The following is a 25105-nucleotide window of genomic DNA, read 5'->3' as shown; positions in this document are numbered from 1 at the left end:
TACTGTGTGTAAGCACCCATGTATAAAGGAGCAGAAAACCTACCCACTAATTGAGAAGCATTGGTATTCAGTAGGCGAGGCTGCACAAAACCACACTAAAAGCCTTGACACTAACAGTACTTATATCTGCTGTCAATCACTCACTCTTGACATGTCAAGTGCACATCTTTTCATGGGCAACGTCAATCAGCATTAACATTAGCATCCAAAATACAGCAAAGCTTGGTGCTACTTCAGAAGTGAGGGGGAGATAACCGTGGTGAGGATCAAGGAAGGGCATTCTTCTTTATAAGAAGCGGGTAGAAATTTGCAGTTGGGAGGCTGAGATCGGGTTTCTTCAAGGGAAAAACATTCTCTCTCCTACATATATCCTACACGAGAAAACCTGAGCCACATTTCAGACACTGACAGGGCTCATCCCACGATGACCTTCAGAGCCACAGACTGCCTTGTTTTGGGGAAGAGATCCCTCAGAGTGACTCAGGGGACTGAGGCTGGGGATGTCACTGAACCACCCCAGGCAACAGCAAGCTCCCACTTGAAACCAGGGACCTGAAGCAATGGTGTGTCTGTGCTTCTCCACTATAACCTATTCTGCACTGCTCTTCCGCCTCTCCCTCAAGGTGTGTGTTTTAACCCAGTTTCCCCTCTAATTCCTTCATTTCCCACCTAATTTCTCAGAGAACAGAGCACAGGAGTAGTGGGTCTGGAGACACACTATCCTGTACCCCTGTACCTAGGATAGCAGTGACTCAGGATGAGCTATTGGGTGTTCTAACCCATTTTGCATAGTACTGAGGTGCCCAACACCTCTCATCCCACGGCTGTTGGAAACCCCGGCAGCATACTTGTATATCTGTAGAGCACAGAGACTGGTGCACACAGACCCATGTGATTCTGTTGCTGGACTGGACAGGGCTAAGGCTATTTGCATGTGCCATCTTGGCCTGAGTGAGAAATTCAAAGGAAACAAAGTGATGTCATCTTGGGACGAATTCAGAAGAAGTATCTATGGAAACTGGGAACCAGAACAGGCTGTGTGTATGTGCATTTCACACTCAACAAGGGACCATCCAACAGGGCAATAGCTGAATTTGGACTGATATAATCCTTTTGATATGAGATGTATCTCTGGGCCAGTGTGCTGTTTATTAGCTGCAGAAAGGATCATCCATGTCTGGAGTAGATTCAGATTCCCCTCCCCCACGGACACCCCCCCCCCCCACTTTGGAGGACCCCGACAAGTGTAGGGCACCAACAGAGTTTATGAAAACTGTCAGAAGAGCAAAATTGTTGAGAGCATTTCTTCAATACCTACCACAGAAGCTTCATCACTACGGCCTAGAACTCACAAAAGCTGTGGGAATGTGCCTTGTTTTCTAAGAGATGGCCATTGATTCAAAACCAAGGAAGGGGCACATCAACTCTTCTTGGACTGGCACTCATTTTAATGTTTCTCCTTAATACAGCATTTTCAAAAATGTCAACTACCCGAACATCAAGCCCTACACTCATGGCTGCTGCTCTGCTGACTGTTCAACTTTCCCATCCCAGCTGCAGCAGAAAGCCCAGTGGCCTGGTCTCTGCTCCTCGTGGGCGGGAGGAGGCAAGGCTGATGAGGCTGGGGCAGAGCACATGTCCTTACTGAACAAGCTGGATTCTGTTTTGCCACATTCAACAGATGATGGGAACACAGGACGTGCAGACTCCCTGCTTCCCAGCTGGTCTTCCCTGCCTCTTCTCGCCCTATATTATACATGTTATTAAACTCTAGAGCCAAGAACTGCCAAAAGCCACAACACATCCATTCCCCTCTGAGATTAGAAGAGGAAAGGAAACATTTTTATTTTCATCTAAAACACTGATTTAAGTACTCAAATTTTATCCTGAATAATCTGAATAATGTGTAGATTAGAAGCTGTTTGCAGAGGCAGCACCAGAAAGGAGAGTGCTCATCACCCTGGGCAGTTCACACTAATAATTAGGAAGAAAAAAGGAAAGCTGTGAATTACAATGAACTAAGCCTGAGTAAGTGTCCGTGTTGGATTAAAGAATTTGAGTTGTCAGTTTGATGTATAATGAATGTGAAAATAAGCCATTTAATTAAATGGTACATGATATAATCACTTTGTTCTGCATTAAACCACTTAATTTAACAGAGTGCCTTTACTTTAGCAAGTGTTTACGATTACAGCACCCAGTGACTCCTCCTAGACACCGTTAGCTTACATTATTCCCAATCTCAAATCTGGAACTTACATAATCATTTCAGTTTAGATGATATGATTTGCCTATTTATTACTGAGTATAGAAGACAGGAAAACTGTTTTTCATCACAAAGGGCACAGAGTCCTAGATATAGTCTCCAAAAAGATAAAATAAAAACCAAGAGCAGAAGACTGCAAAATCATTTAAAAGCAAAGTAGGATTTTGTTCATAGACTGTTTCACTAATTTAGATTCTTAAATTATTTTCAAATTCTATGTCTATAACTATTAAACGTCCCCTGTAAGAGCTTTCTCTTTGATGGAATAGAAACCCAAGCACCAAGATCCCGGTGATTACAGAGCACGCACAGCCAGAGGGACTATTCTGGGGCTTAGCCTATAAACAAAGAGGAAGGATGAGAACTGATGGCAGTGAGGACTCAACAGCCAGCTGGGACTGAAAGGAAGACAAGGAAGACACAGAGAGGACACAAGAATAAGTGTGACGGTAAAGGTTAAATAACTGGAATTCCTTAAAGCTAAAGCCAATATATATACTTACTGCTACTGCAATTCTTCCAAGGACGTGCTCTGGAATTTTCCTATATACATCCAAAGAGCCCCCTGTAGAGACAGAGATACTGGGTTACTACAAACGAAACCATCAGAACAGTGACTGGGACATGCTCATGTGAGAATGTGATTTCCATTGGCTTATTGGATATAGAGAACAAAAGTTTTTAGTTCTACCTTTGTGAATGACATGGTTGTGCTTCAGGCAGAACATGGCTACCTACTTCCGTTTTAAAATCCACAGTCATTAAAGACTGAAGGGAACTAAATGAGGGTAGACCAGAAACCTGCAGTCCATGAGGAGAGGTAAAGACAAACAAACCCACTAAGTGAACCAGGTGGCCACACTGTGGTGCTTCCTGTTCTACTTTTCCCATAGGGTTTTCACACTTATCAAACAAATGTGGGTGGGCATGAATTTCACACCACACACTAAGGCAGGAACTGCAATGCTAAAAGGCTGTGTGAAGTTAACTTTGACTTTAGGAAGCCTGACTAAGCAACTCCTGGCTCCTGAACTGAAAAAACCCATGAGGTAAAAACAAAACAACAAAACATAATCTCTTCACATTCTGACTTGTTTTACCTTAATTACATTTTATCTCTTTATTGTATATTCGTGGCATGTTTACCCATCTGTAGAGGTCAGAGGTCAGCCTTTGAGAGCTTGTTTTCTCCTTACACTCTGTGGCCCTGGGGAATGAACTAAGGGCGTTTTTAGGTGCCTGGACCTGCAGAGCCATCTCACTGGTTCTCTAACTTATTTTTTTACTAAACTGTGACTCTTGCTACTATACTATTTATTTGACAACTTCAACTTTTATTTATATAGCCTCTGACATTTTCCCAAACTGAAAAGCTATCTTTCAGTTTAGATCTGTTTGCCTGTAGCTCTTCCATGTGCATCTAAGGTAAGTGTTGACACAGCAGAGCCCCTCAGAACCAGGAGACCTGCTCTGCGGTGTTCAGTCATTCTGGATATTCTGTTTGTATGCTTTTTATGTTGAGACACAGGGTTTCTCTGTGTAGCTCATGTGGATCTGGATCTCATTCTGTAGACCAGGCTGGCCTCACACACAGAGAGCCACCAGCCCCTGCCTTCTGGCGCTGTGATTAAAGGTATGCGCTAGCATGCCTAGCTAGTCATTCTTAAGCTAAAATTGGCAGAAGATTTGGGTTTAGTTCTTACCCAGTTTCTCTATCATTTCTATCCTATAAATCTAGCCAAAAAAAGTAACTCTCAGACGTATCAAAACAAACATTAGTGCCAGGCAGAACAATAATCTTGCTGCTTATGATGAAAGGGCTTTAAACCAGACACAGCAACAGCATCACTGCCATCACTGTGGGCTCTCATGGCGGGTGAGAGCACCGCTCATTGCAAAGTATGCACTTAGGACTTCATGTTATTGGTCGGCATTTGTTAGGTGTTGTAAGAATCTCAAAACTATATGCCTTGAAGGGAACAAGCGTTTTACTTACTAACAATATGAGAACTAAGTTAATACATATCCTCCTTAAGAGTCAGGCTGGGGTGTAGTTTTTCACTATTATGCACTATTATGAAGAAGGCATTATTGGGAAGTATTATTACCAAGATTATTGGGAAGTAACTTAATTGTTTTTCTATTTAGGCTAAAATTCATATTTATGATATGTCTACTGATGGTTTTAAAAATGCCTAAAAAGGTTTGAGGATGAAACATGCCACTGTTCTGAAATGCAGTTAAGAATGTGCTCAGTGCACATAGACTATTATGGTATACCATGTTCCCTAAAGCTACTGTTTTGTTAAAATGGCACACGTATCACAGAGCTATGGCTTCCTATGTATCCTGATGAAAGCAGGCAGGGAGAAACGATCACTCCTTTGGTGACTTCTGCTTGCAGCTCCAGACGCTTGAGTGCAGGATGAGAGTACCCAGCGTATAATTAATTTTGTGCTGTGGATCTTGGTGTTACTGGGAAGGAAGAGTGTGGAAAAACAAAACAAAATATTTATGCAATGAGCAGAAACATCCTCATTTAGCAAACATTTTTATTATAGAGGCGATAAAAGTGAAAATGAGGCGGGAGAGCAGTTGTGTTCTCACTGATTTTCCAGGTGAATCGGGAGTTGCACAGATGAGCAAGTTCAAGATGGAAAAGCTCGACACGAGGTACCAGGAAAACTGACACAGCAGCTTCCTGGAACAATTCCTTAGAAAGCCAATGACTCAACACTTGGAGAAACAAGGCCACCTGCAGGGACCAGCCATAAGTCCATGGAGAGGACTTATTTCTATGTGGCTATAGGAGAGACCATAAGCACCTTAGTAGATAGTGTTTTTACCAAGCTACATGGAAGGCCAAAGGTGGCCCAACAACCATTATCACAAAATAAGGAAGTGGTTCACTGGTGCTTGTAATCCTCAGTCCTCAGCTGCCCGCATGCACAGAACTTTATATAGCTGGCTCTGTGCCACCAGATGCACCTCACCCTTCCTATGCTCACAGAGATAAATTTGGAGGTGAAAAAAATGATACTACAGATCACTCAGTCAAGAGAGCCTGTTGATTCCAGTGAGCACTCCCGCTCAGCAGGCCAAAATGCAGAGTTTAGGTTAGTTTTCCCTTGGTTTCGATGCTATTTCTATTCCTCACACCTCACCATAAAAGGCAACTCTTTGGCTTAGCACACCATAATCATTAGTGGTAAATCCATCAGCCTTACCTGACCTTATTTGAAACCAGTCCTGTAAATGCAAATGTGACAACCACGACTACAAGTCAGCTGATGGTAGAGTTCAGAGTAGCCGGGAGCCTCTGAACATCTCCAGACAAACGTCCCTCTCCTTCAGCATCGCACAGCAGTAAAATCCCACGTGAGCTCTATGTGGGTCTCACCTTGGAAATGCGATGACACACTGACCGTTTAATGTTGCCTGAGATTTGTTATTTAAGACTGTTCTTTGCGTGGACTGGGAATGGACCTGGGACCTCAGACAGCTGAGGCAGAGGCTTCCCACCAAGCCCAGCTCCAGGCCTTCCTTTGGACACTTAGAATTCACTCATCTGTGCTCCAGCCTCGAGCCTTGCAGCTCCCCAGTGGCACTTCTTTGTTTTCCCTGCTACTTATTCCCCTCCACCCCACCAGTCAGTGCACTGCATTACTACATGCCACCATGCACCTGGTAAGCCAGAGGAAGACTGCTTGTCGATCCATCAGCAGAAACCAATGCCCAGCACTGAAGAGCCACATGTTTCTGTTGACAGATTAGCCTGGCCATCTGCACTTAAGCAGACCTAAAGGTCTGTGTTACTGTGTTACAAGATCTCAATGGTAAGGACTGTCTTTGCACATACGATAAATATAAATATGTTGGAGGAGTAAAGAGCAACAATACCATCATGATAATCTTCACATTTGCTCAAATGATCATGGTCATTATTAATGTAAACAACAAGGTCCCTTCAACTTTCTGGTAGTTGAAAATATAAAAACCCTTTCCTTCTTTTGCAATGTAGGCTCTTTGGGGGGAAATAATTTATTCCTGTGATATGATAATCCAAATATGCTGGTATTCTGAGATCTTCCATCTGGATGTTCTGAGTAGATCTGCTCTGACTGAGTATGAAGGTAGATCACATTCTTTTCCCTAAAAAGAACCTTCCAATGCCTTCCTAATAAATTTAGTCTCAAACTTAAACTCCTAGCTAGACAGTCTCTGAGTGTGCTCTTTGTTTGGTTCTATGTCTTGATCATTCAAGCCTCCTGGACAGTCTCTGTTCCTTTTGACTTCACTCTGGTCAGCACGATGCTCTTGTGCTCATCTGGGAGCACTACTACATGCTGCTTTCTGTCTCTAAGATCATCCCAGCGGTCCTTCTGGACCTTCAGAGGCCGTGAAGGTCTCTGCTCAGTGCCACTCCATCTCTGATGCCACGTGCAGTGTCTGCCCTATGAGCCAACCTGTCCTGCTTTATGTTCTCACCGGTTTATCCCGCCCTAAGAATGCACTATGTGGCCCTAGAATACACCCCATGATGACAAGGATTACTCTACAACATATCCTAAGAAGACAAGGGTTATTCTAGAACACATACCATTCAAGGACAAGGGTTACTTTAGAACATCAAGACAAGGGTACTCTAGAGCAAGTGCCCCAAGAAGACAAGGGTTATTCTAGAATACGTATTCTGTGAGGACAAGGGCTAAGTCTCAGCCACTGTGGTGTTCCCAGGTTTAGAGCAGTATCTGAAAGAAAGTACCCAGTAAATATTCCAAATAGATCACAGTATGAAATAAAAATAACCTAATCAGAGAGGAGGTTGTCAATAAATTGGACTGCACAGGAGAAGGGGAAGGAAGCTGGAGGGCAATGTAGATTCTTATATTCTTTGCTGATTTTGTGTGCTTTGTTGTATATGAACAAAAGACTGTGCACTAACCCCCAAATCATCATGTCTATGTAACTAAGATAAACCATGTTTAAAGATCTAAAGGGAGTCATGAAGCTAGTCCTTTCCCCAAAACATAGGCAATTAATAGTTAGAAATTACATGGAATAAAACAGGAACTTCCAAGGTCAAATGTACTGTAACCGAAAGGCACAGGACCAATAGAGTAATCGAAGGCAGAGGAGAGATGCTATAAAGAGCAAGCCCCTCTATTCGCTGAGCCATCTTGGTCACTTATGAGCTGCTGTAAACACTGCAGGCTACTGTATGCATGTGCTAGTCAGTTGTCTTGGGTTTCTGTAGCAGTGGACTCACTAGGTCCTGTGGAAACTGTTCGAGAAGAAGTGTCAAGCTATTCTAATCTATTTTACACCATTTCAGATTCATACCAACATTGTCTGAGGATTCCAACTTCTCTGTGCCTTTGTCTACACTTATTATGTGGCTGATTTTGTTTTGTGTGTATGTCATCTCAGGTATAAATAAGTAGGTGGTTTTGATTTAGGATTCCTTGACAACCACTGTTGTTAAGTATCTTTTCATGTGGCTGTTGACCATTGAGTGTCTTCCTTTGAGATTGTCTGGTTTCTTTAAATGAGTGACTGGTGTTTTTATTGTTAAGTTGCAGCATTTCTTTAGTACTTATAATAACTGCAAATGATTTGAACACTGACAGACTAGAACAGCTGGACACTTCCTCAAAAATTAGGAGTTGCCAAAGGATCTGACAGGTTCACTCCCATCAAGCCTGATCACCTGAATTTGGTCCCTGGGACCACATGGTAGAAAAAGAGCGTCAGCTTCTACAAGCTGCCTTTGACCTTCACAAGCAGGCAGTTGCACACGTGCACGCCTGAGTGTGTTTGCATTCATATACACAGACATGATAAAAATAAACATCTTTTAGATGTAAAGGGAAGAAGTGGAAATTTCCCAAGTGACCATCAACTGAAGAAGAGCAAGCAAATGTACAGCCACTCAATAAAGCACCACTAGTGATGTAAAGGGTGGTACGTGCTACTGCTGCAGTTATGGGCGGACTTGGAAACTGTACAGAGCATGAGTCACCAGGCTGTCGACTTCACTGATGTGCAGCGTACAATATCCAGAACGGGCACATCCACAGAGGCAGGAAGGAGATCAATGATTGTCAGCAGGTAGAGAGAGGGGGATGAGATAGTCACTTAGTGTGGCTAGGGATTTCTCTTTAAAAATGTTTTGAAATTAGACGGCAATGGTGAGTTGTATGCCTCAAAAGTTTTATAGTATCTTAATTCTACCTTAATAAAAAGTATTTTAATGTAACTGAAAAATTATACAGATCTAAAATGATGACAAGAGTGAGCTGTGCTGGGATTATGAACCCATGCTTTCTAATTGGTCTCTACTATACTACCTATATGGTTATCAAGGGTATGTGTTTGTGTGTGTGTGTGTGTGTGTATGTGTGGTGAGCATGCTTGTATGTGTGGTGTGAATGTTTGTATGTGTATGGTATATGTGTGTTTACCTAAAGAAGTCAAAAGGTGTGCCTATGTGTGAGTATGTATGTGTGTGGTATATATGTATGATGTATGCGTGTGGAATATGTGTGGTATTTAGGTATGTGTACATGCATAGTATGTATACCTAAAGAAATAAAAAGGTGTATGCATTTGTGTGTGTATGTATGTGTAATGTGTGTATATATGTATGGTGGTAAATTTCAGGTATGTGGCATGCATGTGTGGTATGTATGTATGTATGTTTGTTTATATGTGTATGGTATATCTGTGCTGTGTATGCATGTACCTAGGAAAGTAGAAACGCACATATACTGCATTTTAATGGAGGCTAGATACTGACAACTGACCTTGTAAATGGTGAAAATTTGTCTAGATTTAAAACAGCCAAGAACAAGGATAACATTTCAGTTATGGCCATGAGCAGCTCTCCTTGATCTGAATGTTGTGACAGGACAGAGAGTTCTGGAATGAAGAGAAGCAGGGGAGGACCGGCTTGGCATCCGAAGAGAGCCAAGTGCATGTTGGCTAAACAGCTGTGTTGAAAACAATTTCTTGTCTAGCAATTAAGAACCTATTTCTATCTGAAAGACACAGGACATTGGGTTAATAGATTTCTTTAGAAGAAAATCTGTTTTGGTGACTGAAACATTAAAAGAACAGAACATCTGTTTCCAGCCAAGGCAGACAGGACAGCAAGAGGCACAGCTGCACAGAGGCAGCAAGGACCTTGCGCCGACTAGAACCTCATGTAGTCTATCCTATTTAAATTTTTAGTAAAAGGAAATTAACTTGCATTCTTGAAATTACAGCCAAGCTACAAATATTTAACACCAGAAACTTTAACAGGAAGAGAATTGCTAGTGTAAAGAAGGCAATCATTAACACAGTCAGTCATTCTAAAGTCTACTTGACATCTGTATCAAAACTACGTTTAAGTCAATCGATTCAAAGAATCATTTCTAATGTAGTTTAAAGGGAACTCACCATCCATGAATTCTGTACAAATTGAAATCCTGTTTTCTACAAAAAATGCCCCGTAAAATCCTATGATATACGATGAGTCACACTGTAACAAAAATAAGACAAAAGTAGTTTAACACCTAGACGCTAACACCATGTGCATGGGTATAGATAAAAGTGACGGGGGAAAATTACCTTATAAAGAATTTCCAACTCAGACATGATCTGCTTCTGAAGCTCCAGTGTAATGTCTAAGAGAATAACCTGAATAGACACATAGCAGCATCAACATATTTGTCTACCTTTATGTCACATAGCATGTGAATTAAAGAAATATGGCGGTTTCTTTATGCAGTATCCCCATAACTCCCAGCACCAAAAAAAGCTGTCTGTAGCTAAGCCTCTGCACTGGAGGAGGCGGCACAGAAGTGATTGATGGAACCCCGTAAGGAGCCAGGTCTCAGAGGTCAGCATTAATGGCTTTAAAAGTCAGTTAAGTTATAACACTCAATTTATGTGCCCTATTTGAGCCACACTGGCTATTTTCAGAAGAAGATCATTAAAAAAGAAGAGCCCTGTGAGCAGGCACTTGGAGATAAGCAGAGGGGATGGTAAATAAAAGGACATTTTAAAATGAGATTTTCAGAAATAAAAGAAATGGGGGTTTAAAAACCCCGTCACCTTATTTCCTCCCATGTGGGTAATGTTTCTTTATAAATGCTGACAGACTTGAGAGCTACAAAGGTCCTCACGTCACCTGACTCCCACGCTTTGCCAGGACCTCCTGGCGTGTTGTAGTTTTCCTTAAGTATCTGCCACCAAAGTGGATTTTTAACACAGGAATGTCCAAGTGTCTGAACGTAATGCTCTTGCCCAGGACTGCTCTAGTTTAACTCAGACTTTCTCTTTCCTTCAGCAGGTGTGCGCTGGGGACTGAACTTGCGTCTTCTCACGGAGGCTGGGCAGGCACGCTACCGGAGCCACAACCCCAGCCCAACCACTAAGCACTTTAGTGAAAGCAAGTTTTAAAAAACTTTTAAAAAAATTGTAAAAAACAGTAAGAACACAAAATAGGTGGAGAGGAAGCCTTCAGAACCGTGGCCGAGTTTGACTGTAAAGCCCGTGGGTGAAACCTAATCTGCAGGACTGCTGCAGCAGCCATTCCACACCTTAGTGCTGAGCTACACCTCCGATCTCCAATGAAGACCATCATCATTATACTGACTAAAGTAAAAAACAGGAATTATGTAACCCACAGGAAAGAAGATGACTGTTCTAATACTCCTATTTCTAATGCTGGCATTCATTTAGGTAAGAAGTAGGGTTGGGGTTGCACACGGCTAGCCAACACTCTGGAATTAATGGCAGTCTCCTGAGACCTTATCTTTCCCTTGAAGGAGAACCTTGAATGAGTTCACATGATGCGGAGTAAGCTGCAACCCCAGAGTACCAGCTAGCCCCTCCTCTCACTCTTCCTACACAGCTTCCTTCCTGCCCGCTCCAGCAGTCTTGCAAATGTTTCCTCTTTCCACTCCAGTCACTGATTATGAGAGTTGGTTTGACCTTTTAGATCCAGCTTGAATGCCACACCACGTCCAGGCACCTACCTCAAAACCCCTCACCAGAATTCATCTCTAGCTGGACCCTTATTCATCTTTACTACAACTGGCTTTAATGTCTCCGGCATCTCCTAAAAGCTGCCAGAGAGCTTAGTGTTCTAGTGGCAAGGGCAAGGCAGGGTCTGAGTACATACCCCAGCACCCAGGAAAAGGCCTCATAGCAGCACCCAGTCCCCGAGATGGACCTAACTCAAGAGTTCCTTACAAGCAGTACTCCAGATGTGCTGGTATCAGACACAAGGGAGATGGGTGTGTGATGACTGCCACTAAACCAAAAACCAAAGAAGCAAACACCAAAACAAACCAAAGTGCCACACTGACTGAAACTAGATTGGGACTGATGAATTCTTGAAGCTTACCCACTGGTCTCTGATTGGTTTAAATCTCTCTTGAGACTTGCTATAGTCCAGAGAATTGGGAGTCCATAACCCCATCAAATCAGATCAAAGCAAATCAGATCATTTCTGCACATTTCAGAGAGGAAGGCCACGCCACACTGTCCCAGCACATGTGCACGTTTTCTGGGAGCTTAGCATTTGGTGAAAGGTAAACATCCCCCCCCCCCCAATCCTGCTAGTGAGCTTTAACACTGCTAAAAATCAACCAGACTGACTCTCCCCAGAAGGCCAAGGAGAAAATTACAGTGAATGTGGATTTTCCCCTTTGAAGCTGCAGCGTAGTGTGGACCGCCTGAATCTTCTCTCCTCAGGCCGAGCCAAGTGCTTCAGAGGGAAGGAAAAGGAGGAGTTGGAAGCAGCTCTGGGAGGAAGGGTTCAGCCTCTATGGAGGTCCCTGCCTGCCTTCCCACCCACCCATCCTGCGCTACACCTCCAGGACAGGACGCGCAAGGATGCGCTGTCAAGTTAAATACAAGCAGTCAAGTGACTGAATTATAATTTACTCTGTGCTCAATTTAAATTAGTGTGAGACTATTAAAATATACAGTATAAATACGGCAATTCATCACGGGCTGTCATGGATGACTTCATTTATTTGCTGGAGTGGCATGCGCTCTACTAAAGGCAAGGAGAACAAAATCACAGGTCAAATTAAGCCACTATTCTGTTTTAATTCACTTATTTAATCTGTGGCGACATAATTGTCTTTTACAGTATGTACAACTCAGAAAGGAAATTTGGGAGGATTACAGCCAGGATACAAATGATTAATCAAATGGTCCATTTAAATGCTGCTTTAAAAGCTGTAGAAATCCAAAGCATTCTGGGAATGATAGTCAACGCATGCTACATATGCAGCTAAGAAATCCCATTAGATGGACTCTTTTCCCAATCAGAAAGCAATCCTGGGGAGTCCAGTAAATTCCCTGAGCATTACTACTGGAACAATTTTACAGGAGGCATTAATGGTAGAGAGAGATTCTGCTTCTAGATGGCTAACAGTATTTGTGTTTGTTTTCTGCTCTACTTATTTGCAATGGTCTTGCTACCTATACCAAACAAACAAAAGCTGGTCAAATCCAAGCCAGCAAGTGTGCAGGTGATTATCAGACAGTTATTTGTAATGTGTGGGTAGCATAATTTTCTAAATGCACTGTGTGAAGCAGAAAATTTTTTAGATTGCATGCTACAGGCATTTCTATTTTTCCTAAAATTATCTTCCTTTTAAAAATAAAAACCTGTAAAGTTCTCTTATTACATTTCAAATCAGAGAAAGGAAGAGCTGCGATGTGCTGTTTGTCTGTGAAAAGGAGGACTCAGTCAGGAATGTATAAAACTTGGAAAAACTCTGAGTAGGGTTTCATCGAACTGCTCCACAGCCAGCCTCCGTTAGTTCCAATGGAGCACTCCCTTTCCGGATGGGATCCCCATGGCTCCAGGCCGGCAGCAGAGCCCTGCAGGTGAATCTGCTCAGACAAGGACTATGATTTGCTGCTCTGCACAGTCCCCCTATGACACCAGGCAACTGGGGTCATTGAAAGGTTCAAGTGACATGCTTCATGTCACACAAAAGTCAAGAGAGGGTCAGGAAAAGATCAAGTGCACTACTAAGTCTTAACCTTCCATTTCACCCCTCAATATAACAAAGGAAGCAAAGAAATATTCTGGGGGCAAGTAATGGTCCATACAAAGGCTATTAAGGGGGATTTTGTATGTTGCTAAACCTATTTTCAGAATGTTACTTCAAAAGATAAATGAATGAATTAAAGCAACAACAAAACTGTATTCAATCAGTAAGTTATGTGTTATGACACTGCATTTAGCATTGGACCCTGTAGGTAAGGCAAGAAAGTAGCCAGTTCTGTTCTCCATTTTAAAGAGATTTTGATACATTAGAGAAAATGGGCATGATACTAACAGCTATGGGCAAGATGGCATATGACCGCCTTTAGGAGTCACATGCAGAGAATTCCAAAAGATGACTGGCACATACAATACATGAGACAGGGCTTATTCAGAATCAAAGAGCAGGTCCTTGAAGGCTGTTAAGAATTCTAATAGTTGAAGACACGGATGAAGGCATTCTAATTAGAGAGGCGCACATGAATTAAGTTGTTGGAAAAAAAAAAAAAAACAACAACAACCCAGGTTCAGATGAGGTGACAAGTTCAAGTAAAACAGAACAGAATGTACAGAGAGCAGGAAATGTAAGAGCATGCTATAAAAGCGGCAGTGGACTGCTGATGCACTGTGCAGTGTGTTTAGTTTGTCTGGGCCATGTGATGGTTGATGGTGATTGCTAATCTCAGAGGTCCAGAATCACCTAGGACACAAGCCTTTGGCATGTCTGTGAGGGGTTCAGACTGGGTTAACTGAGTTGGGAGGACCCACCCTATGAGTAGGCATCATCACTCCAGGCCTGGGGTCCTAAACCAAATACAAGTGAGAAAAGGAAGAGAATGGCAGTTTCCATCTCTCTCCCACTCCTGCTGCCATGATGGCTGGACACTCAGCTGTGGAGCAGAGAGGAGCCTCCTCCCTTTATCTGCTCCTGTAGGGCTTCTCATAGCTGTGAGAATAGGAACCAGTACAGAAGTAACCAGAACAGAAGAAACCAGTACAGAAGTAACCAGAACAGAAGAAACCAGTACAGAAGTAACCAGAACAGAAGAAACCAGTACAGAAGTAACATGGGGTCTTTTAATACTTTAAGAAGGGACTATGCTTTTGGGAAGCAAATCTGGATGTGTAGGTCAGCAAAGGCAGGGTTACATCCTGGTCTCTGGATTTCCAGGTGTAGAACCTTGGGTAAGTTGTCTAACTGTGCTGTCTCAGGTTATGCATCTGCTAAATAAAAAGCAGGAATAGTAGCAAAAGTTTAAAATAAAGATAATAAATGTAAAATACTCAGTAGCATAAATCGTTAATAAATTGCAACTTCTCTTTACTAAGATAACCATTCAGAAACTGGCCAACAGTCTTACAACAGGCAGAAGCAGTCATTTGGATTACAGTGCTGACAAGAAAGGAAAGGAACCAAAGCTAGGCAAACAAAATAACCCAGATCACTGGGCATCATGGTACATGCCTTTAATGCCAGCATTAGTGAAGTAGAGTCAGGCAGATCCCTATGAATTTGAAGTCAGATCAGTCTATAAACAGAAAGTTATACACTAATCAGGGACACATGGTGAGAGCTGTCTCAACAAACAAAAACCACAAGCCAACAAACTAACACACAGACACACACACACCCCAAACCATCAATAGGTCTCCAGGTACTGGGCAGTAGCCAGAACAGCACTATATCTGAAGACTGGTAAGAAAGAGCAATCGTAGGCTGCTCAAGTCACAAGACTCAACAGTCTTCTGCTCCCTGTACAGGGAGAGAAAGCAGGCTGAACTCAGTGTCCTTAAGCCAAGAAGACAAAGCCTGGGGCAGAAGAGTCCAAAAGTTCCAGTGTCAGCTGGCAGAGCATCAGAGCGAGTGTGACAGGCATCAGAGTCTACACTTGGAAGCTGAAAGTTACCCAGGCCAGAGGAAAGAATCAGAGCAAGGAAGCCTAACCCTGCAGCCTGTGTTCCCTCAGCCATTGGAGATTAAGAGTCCTGCCTCAGCAAAATGGGGGAAATTCATTGTAGGCTTACTTTTGACCCTTTAAGCAAAGTTCAAAAGTAAGTCTTTTAAAAACTGGATTGTTTCAAGGTTACTAACATCTTAGAACAAACTTTAAGACTATTTAGAGGAATGCAAAGCTATCTACCTACCCAAACTGCATTATCAGTATCCCATAAAAAAAGAAATACAACCCAAAATGAAGAGAAAAGAAATCCACTGGAAGTAACCCAGAAATGAGGTACATGACAGTTACTATGTATGTCTACTGGCTAGCTTGTCTGTCCCGGTCAGGGTTACTGTGCTATCACAAAACACCATGACCAAAAGCAAACTGGGGAAGAAAGGGCTTCTTTGGCTTACACCTCTATATCACTGGAGGAAAAGAGGACAGTAATTCAAGCAGGGAAGGAGCCTGGAGGTAGGGACTGATGCAGAAGCCATAGAGGGGCCTGCTCCTTACTGACTTGCTCCCCATGGTTTGCTCAGCCTACTTTCTCACAGAACCCAGGACCACCTCACAGTAGGCCGGACCCTACCCCATTCATCATAAATTAAGAAAATGCCATACAGAGTTGCCCACAGCCCACTTCTATGGATGCATTTTATTAGTTGAAGATCCCTCCTCTCGGATGACTTAAAGCTTCTTTCTGTCAAGTTGACACAAACTATCCAGCACAGTTGTAATAATTATTCTACATACTCTAGAAAGTAGAAAAAAGGTTGGGCACTCAAATAACAACATGAAAAAATGTTCTTAAAGAAAAAAGGCCTACCTACATTTTGGGATAAAAATAACATTATAAATTAAAAACCACAGTAGGTAGGAGGAATGGCACATTAGCCAATGAAGAGAAAAGACGTGTGCAGACATGGGAGGCACAGGAACTATTCAGAACTAAACCAGGTAAAAGACTATGAAAAGTGAAGCCAACATGGCAGGTAAATGTGGGTCATGATCTGATGAAAGGTTAAAGTGCTCCAAATTTGAATAAAGCCAAAATCCTACTTATTTAAGCTTTTAACAAACCTCAACAACAACAACAACAACAACAACAACAACAACAATAAATCACAGCCAAGCCCAGCCTAACCATACACCATCACCTGTAACAAGAAAGAGCTCTGGGAGGCCAGGGCAGACACATGGAGAAGCAATGAACACAAAGGACAGCCAGCACCTGGCCGGACAATACAAAGCCAACACTGAAACCAGATCTTCAAAATTCAAAAGAAAAGCTCAGGCAGTCTAGATCCCCGCAGCCTGTGATGATCATGGGGACTTGCTCCTTCAGAATTTTGGAAACCTTTGGAAACTGTAAGCAAGCCACCAATTAAATGCTTCCTTTGATAGGAGTTGCCTGGGGTATAGTGTCTCCTCATGGCAACAGATCGCTGATGAGCACAGCTCTTACTGTAAGGATAGACTAATGCTGGATGTTATACAACTCTAGACAATCCTTAGAAATGTGGAGGGTGAATGGGTACACAACCAGGGCAAATGGAAAACAACACACAGAACAAGAAATACAAACCAAATCATATTATATCACAGAAAATGTAAATGGTTCCAACCCCCACATTAAACAGCAAAGATCAGACTAGAGTATAAAGTAAGACCCCACTACATGCTGTCTACAAGAAACTCATTCCCAATATAGAGACATACTAGGTTCAAAGTAAAAGGCCAACACTAGTAAACATCTAGCTGCTGCAGCTAGAGTAACATTAACCTCTATGGATTTCAGAGCACAGACTGCCAGGAACAAAACAGTCACCACATTACTGTAAAGAGGCCAAGCCATCCATGGAAAGAGCCTTACTGAAACTAACAGCACATCTTCAAAAATGATGACAGAGAGTGACAAAAATGTAAGAAAAAATGACCAGACCAAGGTCTAACTGTTGGAGATTTTAACATTCCTGTTTGGCAGTTAATGAAACATGTAGAAAAAAAATCAGATATGAGAGATATAAAAACTAAAAGCCAATTTTACCTAACAAAGATTTACACATCACTTTTCACATTCTTTGGATTATATATCATTTTATGTGCACAGGAACGTTTCACCAACAAAGACCATATTTGAGCCAGATTAAAAATAATTCCAATCATATAGTAAATGTTCTTAGACCACAGTGGAATTAAATAGAAGTCAGTAACTGAAAAATACTTGGGAAATTTCCAAATAATAAAAAACTTAATAATACATTTCTAAAACTTAATTTACCACTCTGGCTGTTTTGAAGAAATGGTACTTTTTCTCCAATATTAACCATTGTATGATCTACATGATTTTTGTTTTGGTTATTAAGATCAAGTCTATACACAAAATTCAGCCACCATTTGACTCAGTTTGCAGACACAATACAGTTCTTGCTAGAAAGCCCAGTTTAAAGGTCCAGTATGGAGAATAGCTTATTTGTAAACCTACCAGTTCTCATATAGTGAAAATCTAACAGCTATTTTGTAAAGCATATCCTTTACAAAGTAAAGTTTAATTCTTTCCAGAAACAGCTGCTGGTCCTTTGCCACACCCAGTTAAATAATCATGGCTATGAATCTTAATATTAGCCTATGCTAAGCATAACTTAAAATGTATAGAACTATGAAAATTTTATATTGTATTTCCAAGGCCAAGGGCTATATTTGCAAGGAGGCACTCTCTTGGCATAACTAAAGATTTGAGTGTTTTTAAATATATCAATAGTATCATAATCTAAGACTTCTGACATGAAGGAAAATTCTGTTCACTTGTGTGTGTGTGTGTGTGTGTGTGTGTGTGTGTGTGTGAGAGAGAGAGAGAGAGAGAGAGAGAGAGAGAGAGAGAGAAACAGAACATGGATCAAGGTGGGTCCACAGAAGGGAAGACTGGAGTACAGCTTAGTCCTACAGTGCTCACTCCACAAACTCTCTGGACCCACTTCCTCCTGTATAAAACGTGAGGCCTATGAGGATCCTAATGGTGTCTCCCAAGCTGTGCCTGTGTGGATATAATTTGCTTGGAGTTTCAAAGAAGACATCCTTAGAGAATTCTGCTGGACCTCCTCACATGGGTTATCTGTTATTAAAAGCAGGAACCGTGAAATGTACTAGAATCCTGAAGATTTGAGCCTCAGTTCTAGTTTAACCTTAATAAAAAGGAATAACCATTAGGCAAATTCTTAATTTCCTTAAAATATAAGGTACAGAAATACAAACTGAAACACTAGAGAAAGAAACCAATTTCTCACTGTGGACGATGTTCTAAAGTCATCTCAGAGATGGACTGTGAGGCTGGGTGGACAAGAGAGGGTTGAACAGCAGCCACTTGTACACAGGCTACAAAGCACTGGAGACACTAGCTTTATCAAGTCAGGTGAACATCCTAACCTTGCCTCTCCCAAATGGCTTTGCACAAATCAGTCCCATGAGTCCCTCTCTCTGCAAATCTAAAATTGGTGAGAATTACCTCATGGTTTTAAGGATTTAAAACATGTAGTGTGATACCTGGCATGCAGCAGCTATTAATAAACCAAAACCTTCCATTACTAAAGGCCCAGAGGCATGGCAAGAAGTCACTAGCTGGCAGGCAGGAGTGGAGGATGTGTCTGTACAGGGAGATCACTGCCTGACTCTGAGAAGGTCTGGCCATGATTCAGCAGACAGCCTACAACTGAAAAGGGTGGCCATGCACCGGTGACACACGCTGAGAGGGAAAGGACAGCAGTAAGCGCCAAGACTCTCACACACAGAGCTGAGGAGATGGCACAGCAGGTACCAGCATGTGCTGCACACATCCCCAACACTGACCAAAAATACCAGCGTGGCTGCATGCTTCTCTAAGTCCAGCACCGGAGGATCAGCCTAGCTCCAGGCTCAGTAAGAAACTCTATGTCTCATGGAAATAAGGTAGAGAGTGACCAAACGGGCCGCCCAGCCTCCTCCTCTGATGTCCATGTGTACATGCCACATGGACCACCCACCTGCACTCACACACTTACAAATTTGCATAGAATATACCCAATGCTTACCTTTACAGCTAGAATTTTCCCACTTGGGACATGATGTGCTCTATAGGAAGAAAAAAGAAAATGAAACAAAGTTACTTGATATCATTAGATAACCTCTAGAGTGGCTAAGGACATACTGTCAACCCAAACATTTCTGGCCCAATGGGGGATAGACCTTCAAGGCAAACGGCCCATGCTAGCAATGCGTGTTTCTGTAGGGCTAAACAAGGCTTATGAAGTGATTATGAATTTTAAACTACTGCTCAAAAGTCACACTGCTATTATTACCCTCCTTTAAAAACAGAGCTCTAAAGCATGAGGGATTTAAGTAGTTAGCTTGATGCCCAAGTACACATCCGAAGAACCAGACCTTCTAACTCGATCAGGCTTTCTGACCCTAGACCTATTGTGATATATGTGTGTCTATAATTGTGTACGTGCAGCAAAATGAAGGGTTTTGCTTTTCTTTAAGGTACATTGAAAGAGAAATCATATCACTGTACTACATCAATAATCACCAATCACAGGATGAGCTCTGACTATGGCTTTAATATAATAAAACATTGGTGTAAGAACTAAACCAATGAGGGTTTAGCACGTGGCTCATCTTTTCCTTAGAGAATCAGGCTCAGCTTGGTATTTGAATGAGAAAGCCCCGCCCACCTCTCCCTCCCCCAGGCTCACATGTTTCAATGTTTCTAGTTGGTGAAACTATTAGGGAAGGATTAGAGGATGTGGCCTTGTTGGAAGAGGTATGTCATTTGGGGCTGGCTTTAAGGATGCCCAGTGTCTCTCTTGCTCTAGTCCCAACTTTTAGATAAAGATGTAAGTAAGCTCTCAGCTGTTCCTATCACCGTATCTTTGCTCCACCATCATGGACTTTAATTGTCTAAAATCACTTTATTTTTAAAGCTGCTTTGGTCCTTTTTCACAGCATTAGAAAAGTAATTAAGACACCCAGCTACACTGAAGTAGGTCATAACCTAGGCTAAGAAATATTAACAGGACTGGGGATGTGCACCACCACATCTAGCACCAACAAATGTTTTGAAATCAACTGATTTATATAAATGGTTTAGTTACGAGTCTACAGTCAAAATTAGGAAAGTAGATGTACATACACATATACAATACATACATACACACACACACACATATATACATACACATACACATACACACATACACATACATATACATACAAATACACACACACACACTTAAAAAATAAATGAAACCTTTTAGGCTTTGTATAAAAGGATACAACATTTTACAAATGGAGCCCATATATTATCCTGGATTTTATGAAAAATTATTATTTACCATCTATGTAAATGAGACTTTTATAAAGCAAATCTACAGGTCAGGACACAGTTTGATTTGTGATATATTCAAACTTTGCAGCACACTGGTAGAGACCAATTTTCTCCAGTGGCTGCAGAAATCATTGGAATGTGCTCTTTAAAATCTGTGTGAAGAATTTAGATGCCCTTTCCTTTCCATGTAAATATAAATAATTCAATAGGTACGATTACATAAGAACAGTATTTCAACCGGTATACCGCAGATGCTTCAAACGTCAACTTTTTAAAACCCTGAGTATCAGAACACTAGCCAAGGACTAACATATAAAGAGAAATGAGTGGCCGCTGTGGGAAGGGCAGTGTCGTACTTTGAACAAGAGGCGACACGTGGACTTCCGAGAGCAGCTGCAGCGATAAAAGCACATATACCTCACTGGGCAGTTTGGCAACTTAATTAGCTTGTCAAGAAAGCTGATCTCTTTCCCAAAAGAAAGGTCTCCCATTTCCAAGTGAATTAAAAGGGAGAGTTGATGATTTAATTATGACGCACGCTAATTCATCCATGAGAAGTCTGGGTTTCATTTCGAGCAATACAGATGCCTTATGGCTGGGCTTACAGTCTGCGGACAGGGCCGAGTCCACATCTAATCATCAGGGAGAAATGGATGGCTAAGGCAGCAGCAGCCCAAGCCAAGCCAACTCCTCAAGCCTGTGAACAGCGTCCCACCTGGAGGAAGACTTTGTTTACTTTCAGCAGATAGTACATCTCAACTGTCTTGACCTTCCTCAGCACATTAACTGTAAAGTGATTAATGAAGTCTGAATGGAGGCTCTGGTTACACCAAAAGACAACTATACACCTCTGCAATGTCTTAATTAACAGCTAACGCTTCAAATTAGTTTGCTGTTGCCACAGTAATTACCTGTTCCAAAGAGAGAAGGGAGGAAGCATTTGTATGAGGCGTTTCTTAGCTCTTCTCCCTGCATGCTCCACTTGGCCTTTGGGGACTAGTCCCCTGTAAAACTGAACACACAATACAGATACCTGTGGATGGCACAAGGTATAATAGCCTGATGTAAATGTTTGAATATGAGAAACCTGTGAGGGATTTTTTTCTTAATTAAATCATTAGAAGTGGGAAGATCCACTTTTAATCCAGATCTTTTGAGGTGGGAAGATTCACACTCTGCGTGGGATGTTAGGATCTTCCATATCAGGCTGGCAGGAGGATTCAGTGGGTGAGCACTCCCTGCTCTTGCAGAGGTCCTGGGTTTCGTTCCCAGCACCCACATTGGGTGGATCACAACCACGGGCCACTCCAGCTCCCAGGGATGATGTACTCTTCTGGCCTCTTCAGGCAGCTGCATTCATGTGGTACTTGTATAGACAAACAGTCTCGCTTAACAATGAATAAAAGGAATTAAAAAGTCTTTTACAGACTAATTTTATCTGATCGATCAATTGTTGACTGTTGAGACATTCTCCCACTGTGTGTATTTATCAAATGTTCTGGGTAATTGTATAAGATTTTGCTTCATGTATTTCGATTATGTTATTAATTACATATTAGCTTATGGGTGCTAAGTCAGTCTGTTTTTCTTACAGCATCATATAGCAGTTCCTTCTTATGCATAGTAATTATTTTTCTTTTAAGTTTGTTATACATCAATGTATATGCTCTTAAGAGAGAAGGTTTTGTTGGAATTACTGCTTCTGTCTGATGTTTCCCATCGTTTTCTTTCAACTTTAGTGTATCTTTGTGGCTTTGTGTTTTAGGAATTTCTTCTAAATTAATCTAAACTAGCAAACAGCTACACTTTTTAAAAACGCAATCTAATTAATCTATTAAGCGGCAATCTTTCTTTGTGTCTGTTGTAACTAATGATATATTTGGGATTTCTCCCACCATTTTCTTCATTTGTTTTTACCTTTCTCCTGAAGTCTGCTTACTGCATTCTTGTCAGGTAGACCATTTTTTTTTTTTAAATCAAAGTGAACTTAGCAAAGTATAAAGTTAACTGTTCTCTATCCCCCTCCAAACACTCTAGACAGCCTTAGTCCCAGTCACCGCTCACATCTTCACATATCATTTGTCCAAGCAATGGAGCAAGTGTGAAGGCCCAGGGGAGAAATGTGTGTGAAACAATGAACAACAGGTTAAGTGAGAGACAGGAGCCTAAGCTGGGCTGTGTCATGTCACTTGGTCTCTGGCCTTTACTCCAGATTATAGAAGGTACAGATGGAAGCAGAAAGCACAGTAGCTGCTGGACAAGGAGTTAGAAACTGAGGGTGAGCGGAGAAATGTCCCTAGCAAGGGGTGAGGGGACTTGAGCTGAGGGACACAGAAGGTAGGGGTGAAGGAGATCAGCTTCCTATCTAAACCAAGGCCAGGGAGGGAAAACAAGTAGCCAAGGACATGAGAAGAATCTTCCGATAAGCTCACAACAGACCCTAGAGGCCACAAACACTAGTGTTATATCTGTCCTAATGACAAGGACTTAGAAGAGGACAGGAAACATGGCTGACCACAAAGGCAATATTTGGGGACCAGTGCATGGGATTCTACTGCTTGGTCTTTCAAACCTTAGAGTCCAGTGCAGCTTAGAAGGGAGGTGATATGTGGGCTCACCTTCATCTAAGTCCCAGTGAGAATCTACCTTGACAATAATCACCCCAGACTGGAGAGATGGCTCAGCCAGTAGGAGCACAGTGTGCTCTTCCAGAGTACTCAGGTTCCATTCCCAACACTTAAAATTGCCTGTAACTCCAGTTTCAGGGAATTTGATGCCCTCTACTGGCCTCTTTAAACAGCAGGCATAGCCAGGTGTGGTGGCGCACGCCTTTAATCCCAGCACTCAGGAGGCAGAGGTAGGTGGATTTCCGAGTTCGAGGCCAGCCTGGTCTACAGAGTGAGTTCCAGGACAGCCAAGGCTACACAGAGAAACCCTGTCTCGAAAAAACCAAAATAAAATAAAATAAAATAAACAGCAGGCATACATGTGGTACACAGGCACACATTCAGGCAAAACATTCACACACATATATATTTTTTTAATTCTCCAATAATCTTTAAGTGAGGAGAAGAAAAGTTTGAAAACAAAATGTTAAAAAGTCCTGCCCACCAGGACATACAGAGAAACAACCTGTGTTCCCAATTCTGCATCTGGACTACCATTCAAGTCCATGTCACATACGAGACCAATTGCATCTGTATCTTACAGTGTTTACTGAAATTGTTTATGCTAAAAATTTCACATTCTACAAGAATCACAAAAATGTGAGTTGTCCCAGATGACTCCTGGTTGCAAAATAAATAGCCTAAAGCTGAACACTCATTTCCCAAAGCCCATGCAGGCTTACGTAAGGAAAGCAGACATCTGCGTTCTACAGCACTTCCTGTGTGTGAATTTCTGAATGTAAGTCCAACAAAGTTACTTTAACTCATGTGCAAAAAGATACTATCCATTTATTCTGGATAGTATCTAGCTTCTCTGGTGACTATGACACCAGAGGGAAATTTAAGACAGGGTGATCCACAACCTGCTATCAACACTTTGTATTTGAGCATGACTCACGTGGTGCTATAAACATCAATCAATGAATCAGCAAATACTCAACCAAAATGAGCACGAAAACACCTCTGCATTGATATTTCCTCCAGTCTTGGAGAAAGCCCTCAAGAGTAATCCCATGCATAGACCAAGTCACAGAGACAGAGGGACACACCCGAGTGACTCTACTGTCACTGTCCTATGAGGGCAGGGCTGCTTCTTTCATAAACCAACAGGAGTTCTGCTTCTCACATAGCATCCTGCAGTTAGTGAAAAGCAGGTGGATCACCCTGTGAATTATTTAGAGACAGCTATCAGTTGTTGGAAATTTCTCCTGGACTGAGAAAATCCTCTGGTCATAGGCAGAAAACAGGAAGCAGATGGGGAAGCTTTCGTAAGCAGAAGGTACTTATTTTGCTTTCTGGGCCTCAGAGGGCCCAGACAGGTGGGGGACCCAGAAAGAGAAAAAGCTTATTTAAAAATAATAAGCAAAAATTACAAGGCCAGCTGCAGAGACAGAGGTAACTCTCCAGAACAATAAAGCAGGTTCTTTGTTCTTCAGGCGACAGGTATCCTGGATATCTGCCTTTCTTTTCTCAGCCCTAGTGCTTCCCAGGATATACATCAGATCAGGGCTGTATGCCAGAAGATAAGATCAAAGAGAAAACAGAAGGAATTTAACAAAAAGTTTGATTGGAAGAAGACAAACCAGTGGATTTACTTAGTAATCCACTTTAGGCAACTTTTTATTCTTAGTGGCACAGAAAGTTAAGAAGTAGCGAATTCAGACTCAATTATTAAATGGACTCTCTTAAGTCATCTTTGAATTGCAATGACATCTCCAGCAACTATATGCAAAGTAGCTGTGGGGACAGCCAATGAAAATGCTGTCTCAATGCTTGATCCTTGTCTTTGGAATATGGGAGTAACAGTCAGCT

The 25105-nt window shown here is 41.9% G+C and overlaps 1 protein-coding gene across 9 annotated transcripts in view; it reads right to left on the bottom strand.

Moving 5' to 3' along the window:
- Map2k5 (mitogen-activated protein kinase kinase 5) overlaps positions 1-25105 on the bottom strand; it is a 221215-nt gene that overhangs the window by 128401 nt on the left and 67709 nt on the right. For all 9 annotated transcript variants that reach the window (XR_007978789.1, XM_052188077.1, XM_052188076.1 and 6 more), the window contains 4 exons: positions 19333-19372; positions 9881-9949; positions 9710-9791; positions 2770-2831 (listed from right to left, as the gene is read on the bottom strand). Coding sequence is in view for 8 of the 9 variants with exons in the window: in XM_052188077.1 (XP_052044037.1) it covers positions 2770-2831; positions 9710-9791; positions 9881-9949; positions 19333-19372 (253 nt within the window). In the remaining variant the exon portion in view is untranslated. The remainder of the gene's footprint in view (positions 1-2769; positions 2832-9709; positions 9792-9880; positions 9950-19332; positions 19373-25105) is intronic.

This window comes from Apodemus sylvaticus, chromosome 7 (genome assembly GCF_947179515.1).
Source record: "Apodemus sylvaticus chromosome 7, mApoSyl1.1, whole genome shotgun sequence".
Taxonomy (NCBI): Eukaryota; Metazoa; Chordata; class Mammalia; order Rodentia; family Muridae; genus Apodemus; species Apodemus sylvaticus.
This window is presented reverse-complemented; position numbering and strand designations above follow the sequence as displayed.